This window comes from Trifolium pratense, linkage group LG5, assembly GCF_020283565.1.
Source record: "Trifolium pratense cultivar HEN17-A07 linkage group LG5, ARS_RC_1.1, whole genome shotgun sequence".
Taxonomy (NCBI): domain Eukaryota; kingdom Viridiplantae; phylum Streptophyta; class Magnoliopsida; order Fabales; family Fabaceae; genus Trifolium; species Trifolium pratense.
In genome coordinates this window covers 36,459,516-36,471,563 of record NC_060063.1, presented here as the reverse complement: position 1 = coordinate 36,471,563, position 12,048 = coordinate 36,459,516, and the positions used below count along the sequence as shown (strand labels likewise).

The 12,048-nt window shown below is 33.9% G+C and overlaps 1 protein-coding gene across 1 annotated transcript; it reads left to right on the top strand.

Annotated features, from left to right (window-relative positions):
• Positions 1 to 3,967: 3,967 nt before the first annotated feature.
• LOC123886552 lies at positions 3,968 to 4,456 on the top strand. The gene has a single exon (XM_045935858.1). It carries the CDS (start codon positions 3,968 to 3,970, stop codon positions 4,454 to 4,456), a length of 489 nt encoding a protein of 162 aa, XP_045791814.1.
• The last annotated feature ends 7,592 nt before the right edge of the window (positions 4,457 to 12,048 follow it).

Below are 12,048 nucleotides of genomic sequence, written 5' to 3'. Positions count from 1 at the left end.
TTAGGATTGGCTTAAGATGGCTTAAGATCAAAGAAGCTGCCTATTTATGGAGTCATCGAATCCTAGTTTAGCATTCATTCTCGAACCTTGCATTGATTGAAGTTGGTTGTGCCTCTATTACCATATCCTCACCACAAAATCCATTTCCTACTTGCGATTCTGGCTATCGGTGGCACAACTCGGTTGATTAGTGGCTATTGAAAGATTAGCCTTTACTTGTTGTGTTCATTAGGTTTACCGTTTACATTTCTCAACTCTATTTGATGTGTAAACTATAGAGAACCTGCGTTTAGTATATATATGACTTGACAAGTGTGTGAATTAAAACTAGTTCACGGCAACTTCATAAGGAATCGCAACTACAAATTTCAAAGGCTAAAAAATTAGGCTTAATTAGTCTATTGGTCCCTTAAACACATTTTAGGTTTTACAATGGTCCCTTAAAGAAAAAAGTTCTGGATTGGTCCCTTAAAGAAAAAAAGGCCCGGATTGGTCCCTTAAAGACGTATATTTTTGCCATATTGGTCCTTTCCGTTAAATTTTAACTCCAAATATAATAAAAAATTCCAATGGTTAAAATTTTAAAAATTAATAAGGTTTTTGGTGGACCACTTACATTTAATGAAATTTACAATTCAGTCTACTAAAACTAACGTTTTTTGTAAAAAATTGACGGAAAAGACCAATTGAGAAACGGATGTGTCTTTAAGGGACCAATCCTGACATTTTTTTCTTTAAGGGATTATTGTGAAACCTAAAATATCTTTAAGGATCAAAAGACTAATTAAGCCAAAAAAATTATTATTTTAAACATGTGGGTCAAATTTGAGTTCTTTATAAACACCTACCCTTAAATTTAAAACTACTCAAATTAGCTATAAATTGTTTAAATTGTAAATTTAAGAGTGCAACCTAATAGGGTGGGTGAATTAGGTTTTAAGACTTTTTGGTTATTTTAGAGATGTTTTGGATTCCTTTTATTTTTCTTGAAAGTTATGAAGGTAATAACAATATGCTGAAAAATAAAAGAGAGAAGGGAAAGAGAAAATCGACACAAGAGAATTATAGTGGTTCCCCTATTGGTACGTCTACTCCCTTCACACCCCGCGAAGGAATTCACTATGTTAGAATCTTTGTTACAAGCAATCTTACCCCAAGACCCCCTAACAATCTTTCTAACATACACAAGATAGCACCCCACTATCTTTAACCACAAGAATCTTCACCAAACCCTATGGTGAAATTCTCATACAACACAAGGAGAAAGCACCTCACTTTCTCTCAAACACACTTGTTTCCACAAACTTGGAAAACAAGAAACAATACAAAGTTACAATGAAGAAAACTATGTATGGTTGTTATCAAATCAATATCACTTTAATAATGTATATATCTTAGTGCTCATAAACTTTTATGGATATGAAAATATAGACAAAGTTTCACAAGATATATGTTTGAAGGTTTATGAGAAAAAGTGATATTAATAACTTAGAAATATTGTGAATGTGAAAGTTGTTATCCACGATTGTAATGATCACAAATATATTTATAAAGACTTTAGAAAATATCCATAAAGCAAGACAACTCTTCAAAAATATCTTATAATAAAAAGTTATGTTTAAAAATCACAATGGTTCACAAAAGCTGTATTCTGTCCAGGATATATTAAATCGGTTGTTAAGGACAGGCGATTTAAAAAGTTCTGTTTTCAAAATTCAATCGTTGCACAGTTTGGGATTACAAAAGCAACAGATCTTTTTAACTCGGTTAACGACCGGACAGATTTAAAAGGTACTGACACCTATTTTCCAAACTCAGCTTTTTATAATTTTAAAAGCTTGCTTCATATGAACTTTTATATTTAACTTAAAAATTTATGCGTAATTAATTTTAAAATAATTTCTGAGCATTCTAAATTATATATTTATTAAAAGTAATAAATCAAAGATAAGAACTATACTTACAAATAACTTAAATACTAAGTCTAATACTTGGTCTTCATGTTGAGCCTCCATAAGCTTTTTTCTTTTATGATGTGAGTTTGTTATCATCAAAACCCAGCCAAGTTTAATAAAGAAATCTTCTTCACATAAATCCTACCACAATTTAACCCCACAAAAAATAACTTAATTTACCGACTTTAATTACTCCAATTAAAGATACTCTTAGCTCATAGATGGCAGAAAACCACACGTCGATCATAGACCTTATATTGTAGTTTAATGAATCACTATTTCTACACGCTTCCAACTTTGATCCAACCTTTTCAATTAATTTTATTTTAACTTTTTGAAGCACTAAAATGTTTTTTTAGTTATCTTTTTGCTCGTATACTGAAAAGTTATTTTATGTATTGAATGAAATAGTTCCCTTAAACGATTCTCATGGGTACACATATCTTATTTATCACTTGTATACTTACACATGTTTTTCCGCAACAACTATCAACATAGAACACAAACATAGTTGATGAAGACAAACATGACCACCAAACACAAGCTTTATGAAACGCAAAATGTCCTAAATCAAATTTCTCAAAATGCAAAAACATTCATCAAACACACCACAAATGAGATTTAGGATTCAATTTTGGGATTGAATATATGAAAATCTAGACTTCCATTTTTTCACTTTCTAAAAACCTTCGAATTTTTCATTGTATTTTGAATTTCTAATCAAATTTATTATATATAATTTTGAAGGAGAAAATCTTATGAACATAAATAAATCATATCTCAACTAAAAAAGTTGTTTATGAAATTGTTAAGAAGGATATCATGAGTCGTAATTGAGATTCAAACTACGATCATTATATATAATGTGATGTGTTTATCAATTGACTTAAGTTTTCGGAAGATGTAAATTTTGAATATCGAGATAAAAAATCACAAACTAGTAAAAAACAAAAAATGAAATGCTTAGTCAAAAAAAAGAAAAAAAGAAATGCATTTAAGATTTATTTTTGAATATGTTCACTTGCACTATTCCTCTTCTTTGAAGATGTTTCACTTACACTCATCCTCCTCTTCTTCTGATATGTATCTAACACACAACAATTCATGGAATTCTACAATGCTGAAAACCGTACCCTCCAAACCCCTCTTTTTCAACCTAAATCAAATCACAACAATACCCTTCAAAACCCTAAGAGTGTGTTTGACACCTAAAATTAAAGAATTTGAAATTTTTTCTTCTTTGTAAACTTTTAAAAATTACTAATTGATCGTAAAACCTAAAATTAACCAAAAAACCTAAAATTGACGCTAAATGCTAAATTGGCCGAAAATAAAAAAAATCGGCAAAAAATACCTAAAATCGGCCAAAAGCCCAAAAATCGACTATAAATCCTAAAATCGGCCGAAAACTCAAAAAATCGACAGAAAAACCTAAAATCGGCCACAATTCCAAAAATCGACTATAAACCCTCCATCAATTCAAAACCCAATTCAATTCTTCTCTATCAATCCTCTCTTTGAACCACAATTCCTCAATCAATTCACAAAAAACCCAATTCAAAGCTTCAAAACTCGTTCAAATCGACACTTCCCAAAAGCCCAATTCAGTAATCGATATCTTCAAAAACTACGGTTTTTCTGATACCCAGATAAACAAACTCATTAGACAAGCACCCAATGTTGTTAATTGTGACCCCAACAAAAGGATTTTGCGAAAGTTTGAATTTTTAATCTCAAAAGGTGCTTCAAATTCAGAGATTGTGGAGATTGTTTGTAGAAGCCCTAGAATTCTTTATTCAAGTCTTGAGAACAATATAATTCCCACATTTGAATTGGTAAGAAGGTTCCTTCCTTCTAATGAGAAAGTTATTGAACGTATACTTCTATGTAAATTTTTCTTTGGTCATTATTCTATTATTAAGAATGTTAATTTGTTGCTTGATGAAGGGGTCACTGATTCGAATATCAGATATTTGTTGCTTAAAAGACCGTCTATGTTATTGTATAATTATATGAGGGATGCTTTGAATGTGGTTAAGGAAATGGGATTTAATGATCCTTCTAATGTAAATTTTGTTATGGCATTGGTAGCCAAAGGGGCCATGTCGAAATCTTGGTGGGATGCGAAAGTTGTTGTTTTTAAGAGATGGGGTTGGTCGGAAGAAATGGTTCTTGAAGCGTTTAGGAAGCGGCCCTTGTGTATGCTATCATCTGTGGAGAAAATTGATAAGGTGATGAGATTTTGGGTGAATGAGTTGGATTGGAACTCTTCGGCACTTGTGAAAAGGCCGGAGGTCTTTTTGTATAGTTTGGAGAATAGGATCATTCCAAGGGCTAGTGTTGTCTCGTATTTGTTCTCTAAAGGTTTGATAGAAAAGAATGTTGAACTGTCTACCCCATTTGGTGTTAACAAAAAGGTATTTCTTGAAAAGTATCTGCACTGTTTTAAGGAGGAAAGACAGAATTTGTTAAAGCTATACCAGGAAAAAATGAATGTTTGATAAATCAGGGAGGATGGTGTAGCATCTGAAAGCCATTGAATGCCGAAATTGTAAGCCCAAATTTCGTGTAATTCAACGTCCTTATTTGTAACCTAGTTGAATGTTCATGTTGTTGTTGCTTCCTATGCTAGAAATGCTAATTACCATTCTTCATCCTTGTATTTTGAGTATGCACTAGGGTGGATCTTTAGTTATTAGGTATATTTTGAAGGGATTTAAAATTATTTGGCTTGTGACTTGCAATATTTTCAACGTGTTTTGAGTATTGTGCTTATATATAAAAAAGAATTGGCGAAGATATCAAAGCTCGTTTGACCTTTGAGTAGGCATGGCAACAGAGTAGGGACGGGGTTTTGCCTTCCCCATGTCAGAACCCGATGGGCTTCCGGTATCTCCATACCCACCCCGATCCCTAACGGGGGCATAAACTTGGGGTGGGTTCTGTTGCCATGCCTACTTTTGAGGAATTTGATTTCTTAGATGTTCAGCTGGGAAATGTATTGAGTGACTGATTCAGCTGCTTTCTATGGAACCATTTCTTGTTGTAATTTTTGTGTTCAGATAAGTGCATCTAAGAAAATAATCATCAGGGATCAATAACTTTACTTCCTGATTCAGTTTTACCCTTTGCCTTGTTCGATGAAGAAAATATGGACTGCTGCGTTGATTTATATTAGACTTTGGGATGAAATAAACTCACTTTTCTAATTATGCAGATAAGATTTTGAGAAGTGCTTTAAATTGAAAAGGATATGGGAGAATAATAATTTATATGTTTTATTTGATGTATGGCAAATAAGATTTAAATTATTTAAATTTTCTCTGCTTAGTTATTTGATTTGTTGAACTTATCTTTTTCTGTGTGTGTTTTATTTTGCTATTCCAACTATTAGTATAGGGCATGTTTGATATCACGGTGGATTGGACAAAAATCATGGTGGCACTGTGATTTTGTTGAAGCACTTTGCAAAATCACGGCGACTCACTATGATCTTACTAAATACCATGATACCAAATAAGCACATAAATGTATATAAGCTTCACACGCTATCCTGTCAAAGACTTCTGCTTTAGGTTGGTAAGTAATTCTTCCGAGTACTTTCCTTTGGTTCTCTACACGTTGTTTTAAGGGAACTGGTATTCTTCTAAAGATTCTGTGTTGTTTCTGTTACTGATATATACAATGAGATTGAGCATTGTTGTTGTTTTGTCTCTTGAGCCACTAAAAGGTGGAAGAGCTCAACATATGATTTAGAAGCGAACTGTATATTAGTCAATGGGAATGGCTATAATCTTTTATTGTACAGCTGAGACTTTTTACTGTGTGGATTGTGATGGTGTGGTGTGGCCTGCATACATGGCTGTTATGTGAGTGCATATCCCTTTGGAATAGGCGTAGTGTGTTTTGATGAAAGTCACGGCAGAAACAAACCAAATCGACCAATTTATATTCTGTAATCTTTAACTAAACCTGTACACATAGTAGACACCTTTGTCTTATTTCTTCAATAGAATTTGTGGATCAATACTTTTTTATATTATGACGATAAAACCGTGCACTTGTGAGTCTATCATCTATAAATAGAGGAATTCTTGAGATATAAATGGTGCAACCTTGAGCATGGCACAAAACTGACCAAGGTCTAAATGTTTGCATGAGATTCAAAAGTTACAACCTATTTATCCAATGATGACCACTATGATGCCGAAAGCGTGTTTGCATGAGATTCAAAAGTTACAACCTGCTTTTATTTGGGGTGATGAAGATCAAAAAAAGAAAATTTCGAAAATTCGTCTTATCAACCGGGAGGTTGTGGCTCGTCCGAAGAAGGTTGGAGGGCTTGGTATTAGAAGACTTAATGAAATGAATCAAGCTTGCCTCATGAAAATTGGTTGGAAGCTCATGTGTGGTAAAGAAGCCTTGTGGTGCGATATTTTGCTAGGTAAATATAAGCCTAATAATTCTAGTTTAGACAGTGTTGAAGTAAAGGTTGATGATTCTTAGTTTATGGAAAAAAAATCGGTTAAGCTTTGGCCACTGTTGAAGAATTTTGAATTTTGGTCGGTGGGACATGGCAATAGTATTCACACATGGAATAATAGTTGGCTGGAACCTGGTTTGATAATTGCAGAGTTAGATGTTGTTATTCCTAATAGCTTGTTATATATTATGGTACTTATACAGTGTCAGCTACTTCTAAGCTTCTATGTGATTTTGACAGTTTGGTTGTGGATGAGGGTTGGGAGAGAATTTGGTCTTTGGAGGTTCCGGAGAAAATTCGACATTTTATGTGGATAGTTAAACACAACAGACTGTTAACAAATTATAGGAAACATAAAATGCATTTTGGTAATGCAAATTGTCATCATTGCGGCGACACTCCTGAGACTACCTTGCTTGTGTTGTGGGGTTGTTCTATGGCTATGATGGTATAGGTTCGGGTGGTTGAAGAGGATATTAGAGTGCAATTTTTTACTGTTAATTTTGACAGTTGGCTGCATCTTAATTTGAATTTTTTGGAAAGTGCAACCGCGGGGTTGGGAAGTGGCCAGAGCTGTGCTCTACTGCTTGTCACTCTCTTTGGATGTGGAGCAATAAGGAAGAGCATTGTGTTGGTTTTGAGAGACCTCAACATCCATGGCGACATATTGCAAATTTTGCCATGTTGTACAAGGCAGTGAGGGCTGCCAATCATGAAGTTGTCCATGCTAAACAACAAATCATGGTTGGTTGGAATGCACCTTTGTCGGGTTGGGTTAAAATTAACTCGGATGGGGCGTGTCAATGTGGCTTGCGAGCAGGGTTTGGCATTTGATTTGAAAAGATGCAGGGGAGTGGTTATGTGGTTTTTCTAGCTTTTTGGGTAACTGTAGTGCATATGTTGCAGAGTTATGGGGTCTTTTGGAGAGTTTGAAGTTGGCTCGGAGGTACGGTTTTAGCAAGGTAGAGACGCATGTTGATTCTATGGTGGTGGTGAGGAATTTATGCAGTAATAATGAGGTTGGGGTAGCAGGGATCCGTTTGGTTCAAAAGAATCCGCCAATTATTAGAATTGGACTGGGAGGTTAAGGTTTGTCATACGTATCGTAAAGCCAACGCTTGTGCTGATGAGTTACCAGCGTTGGGTTGCAGTCATGGCTCTTAATTAATTGTTTACGAGCAACCTCCAGTTCATATAAATTCTTTACTTTTTTCTGATTCAGTTGGGATGTTACATCCTCGTATTGTTGCTTTATAGTTGTTTCTTTTGGCTTTCGCCCTCTTTATTTCCCAAAAAATAATCTTTTTTTTCTTCTAATTATCCCTAAACTTTTAAATTTTGGAATAATTTTTTGTTGGCATGTTTTGAACATTATGAAAAGTTCTTTTATATAAAATTAGATTTCTTTAACATGAAAATATGAATATTATAAAACAACAAAACTTTAAGATAAAAGTAATAAAAATCTGGACCTAAATATCAAATTTTGAGCTTTTTTTTTTCCCACATAAACTATTTATAAAATTATAATGTTTCGGTAATTAGAAGAACAAAAGACACACTTTATGATTGGGAATTGGCGCAACTGCTAAAGACAAACAATAGCAGTAGTAATGCAGTCACGACGAGGCATACTTGGACCAAACCTTCGGTGGGAGCACTAAAATGCAATATAGACACAACATGCTATACGGAGCTGAACATATATTGTATAGGGGCATGTGTGCGTGATGATCAAGGGAAATTTGTGCGTCCATACACAAGAAGACTTGATGGAAAATCGGAGATACCAGAGGCGCGGAAGCACTAGGTGTTCTGGAAGCACTTCAATGATTACAAAATGCTAATATGTCAAATGTTCAAATTGAAACTAATTGCCTCCAAGTGGTACAAGCTATAAATAAGAATTCTATAAATAAGACAAGCTAATCGAGTAGCTCATGATCTTGCGCAGGCAACTCGTTTTAATGTTAGTCCCCAAATCTTTGATTATTGTCCACCTTATATTGAAACTTTTATTATAAATGAAATGTACTAAGTTTGCTTGCTTAAAAGAAAATATAATGTTTAGCCTACAAAAAATAATTCATTTAAAGATAGATATAGTTATTCAAAAATAAACTTAACAATGTGATAAATATATGATCCTCAATGACAGTTCTAATACTGATGATGATGATGATGATGATGATAAAGGAAATAAAACTACAACAATGACTTTTATCAGTTTGCCATATTCATTATGCATTGTAAACCTTACACTCGCCTCCTCTTGCAACTTGCCTCCTCTTCATACTTATCAACAACAGCTTCTAGTGCTTTCGTCGATGGTTTTGGTGGTCTTCTACTCTTCCTCAAAGTTTCTGCATCTCTCCTCTTTTTGCAACTTGTCTCCTCTTCGTACTTATCAACAGCAGCTTCTAGTGCTTTCATTGATGGTTTTGAGGGTTTACTACTCTTCCTCAAAGTTTCTGCATCTCGCCTCCTCTTGCAACTTGCCTCCTCTTCATACTTATCAACAACAGCTTCTAGTGCTTTCATCGATGGTTTTCGGGATCGTCTGCTCTTCCTCAAAGTTTCTACATCTTGCCTCCTCTTGCAACTTGTCTCCTTTTCGTACTTATCAACAAGAGCTTCTAGTGCTTTTGTTGATGGTTTTGGGGATCTTCTACTCTTCCTCAGAGTTTCTACACCTCGCCTGCTCTTGCAACTTGTCTCCTCTTTGTACTTATCAACAGCAGCTTCTAATGCTTTCGTTGATGGTTTTGCAGGTCTTCTACTCTTCTTCAAAGTTTCTACATCTCGTCTCCCTTTGCAACTTGTCTTCTCTTTGTACTTATCAACAACAGCTTCTAATGCTTTCGTTGATGGTTTTGGGAGTCTTCTACTCTTTCTCAAAGTTTCTACATGTCGATCACTAAATTGATTCTCATCGTCATCAAATTTGATCTCAGCAAAATCATTCACCGTAGTGCTCCCCTTATCCAAGTACATGGCGCCAACATAATTTGATTCATTTGAACCATTTTGAGAAGCAAGATCTTTTATTAGTTCAGGATGTGTAACAACTTTAGCAAGGAGATCTTTCATAGAATCTCCGGTAAGATTTGAAAGATCATCTTCTTTTCCAATTCCAACTACATTGACAAGAGCTTCAAGTCCAACCAAATCCTTCAAAGCAATAACATAATCTTCTAGAGACCATTTGTTTTCCTGAAAATTCTTGAAATCCTACAAATTTCAATGAAATTAAATTAAATTTAAATAATGGTGCATAATCCAAAAACATTTGAAGATGTATAATGGTGTAGCTATAAGTTTTTTTTAGATAAAATGGTGAACATTAAAAGTTTTAATTAGATTGACCATTGCATGCGATACCATTGCACGGATCTGGATTTCCTGCTGTAGGAAACCACACAGTTTTACACTGTTTTGCATCTCAGCCATTGATTATCATATCGGACCAATCAGAATAATTCATTTATAAAATTACCGAAAATGATATCAGCCACATGATTGTGATCAGACGGTCCCTTACTTGTTATAGCGTCATGTTGTAACAACAGGAAATCCGTTTCCCCATTGTACCATGGGAGAGGGTAGAAATGATTTACGAGTAATGTGTTTGTATTGTTTATGATGCATGAAATGATGAAAGGATGTCAACAGAGCGGGAATTGAGTGGGGAGTAATTTATCACTCCCTTTTCCACTATCTAAAATGTTTTCCATTCCTATCCCCATTTCCCATTTCAGTGAGTATTCTTCCCCTATCCACATCCCTGCAGATCCAACAGGGGATAAATTTCCATCCCCATCTCCAAATCTCTCTCGGAGAGACTTTCTCCTCCATTCCCATTCCCACGGGGAAAAATTCCCCATCATCAAGTCCCCAAATGGGACAATTCTTACGGGAATCCCCATTTACATATCAAATCCCTAGATGAAATAACTTGAACTTAGAACTAATTTAATTAAGTAAATTGGCTTGTTCAAAAAAATTTAATTAAGTAAATACCTGGAGTAATTTTTCGCAGCATTCCGCATAATCCTTGTTGAGTAAACGAGATAAAAGGTATTGATGTGTTGGTGTTGTAAAAAGTGTTTGCCTATAAACATATTCCTCCTCTCTTGCTTTCCTATAGACTTTCCACCTTTTGTGATCCTCAGACTTGTAGAATTTTGTATAGTAGAAAGTTTGGATATCACCTATGGTTTTGCTACCAATAAATCTTTTCACTTGAGCAAAGTTCTTTCCAAAAATATACAAGCCAAGCATTAAACTTGCTTCTTCAATTTTATTCCAAGTATCATTTGAATATTTGTAGAAGTTATTTGTCTCTAAAGTTTCATTTGGAATCTCTAGAGAATAGTTGCAATCATAATTCGATGTTAAAGGTGAAATTTCTGCTTGGTATGCCTCACCGGTTCGAGGACCCTTTTTTTCAGCTGATTTCTTGTACCTTTGCTTTCTTTTCCCTTTGATTTTTTTGGCGATTTTCTGTAAAAGAAAAGTTAAATAAATTTCAAGAAAACATAAAATAAAACAAAAAAGTATTTTAGACTATACACAATTGAAAAATATTGCATTTGCTTGATACCAACATTAATCGATTCACACAGTAAATGAGTCAGCTTAGGTCACACTCCTAAATGAGGTGTAGGTTACCCTTTCAAAATGTAATCTCATCTCAAAACTCAACTCAAAAGATACTTGCAAGCACGTATAAGTAACTCAAAATATATACTTAACGGTTGTTTCTGAATTTCTATCTCAATTAGTTTCTTACAAAAAGGATATAGGATATGCTATTTTACACACAGATAATCGTATTTTAATTTCCTAATACTTGTCATTACGCAAAAACAGATAAAATTGAAGTAATAAAGAATTTTGAAAAAACAAAAATTAAAATAATTATAATCATCTTCATATTATTTTCTCCAAAAAATATAATTAAACCGACAAGGTTCACAAAAATTTCATATGAACATAAAGCAAAATGTTACAACATGATAATTCTAACCCAAAGCCAAACCATAACCCAAATCTAACCAATAAATTAAATTCATTTCTTTGAGTAGCAGAAAGGTAAAATAGAAAACGAAATAGCACAAACTTTGATCCAAAGTCTATGAATTTTCAACAAATTCAGATTAATTTACAACAAAAATTAAAATCGAGTAACAACCATATTGAATTTTTAAGAAAAATAATAAAATACACATCAAAACGACATAGCCCCACTAGATTTTCCAATGCAAAAAAATAAAACAAAATCAAATGCGATCCATGAAGATTTTGATTATTCAGTCAAAAATATTATAAAATTGATGACATATCTCTACTACGCTAAATTGTATAACATCAATCAAAACACGATGGTGAAGCTAAATAACTGCAGGAGAAAAATCATAAAAGAAAAAAAAACTAGGAGATCTACAGTGTTACCTTCATGGTAGAAGCAGCAAACGAAGATGAAAAAGCCTTAAACCTGCATGAATAAGCTAGCTTGAATTACAGACAAATGAAAAATGTAAACAAACAAAGTCTATGAGTGAACACACATACACAAAGTACAAATAAGGAGAGATTGATACCTGCGTA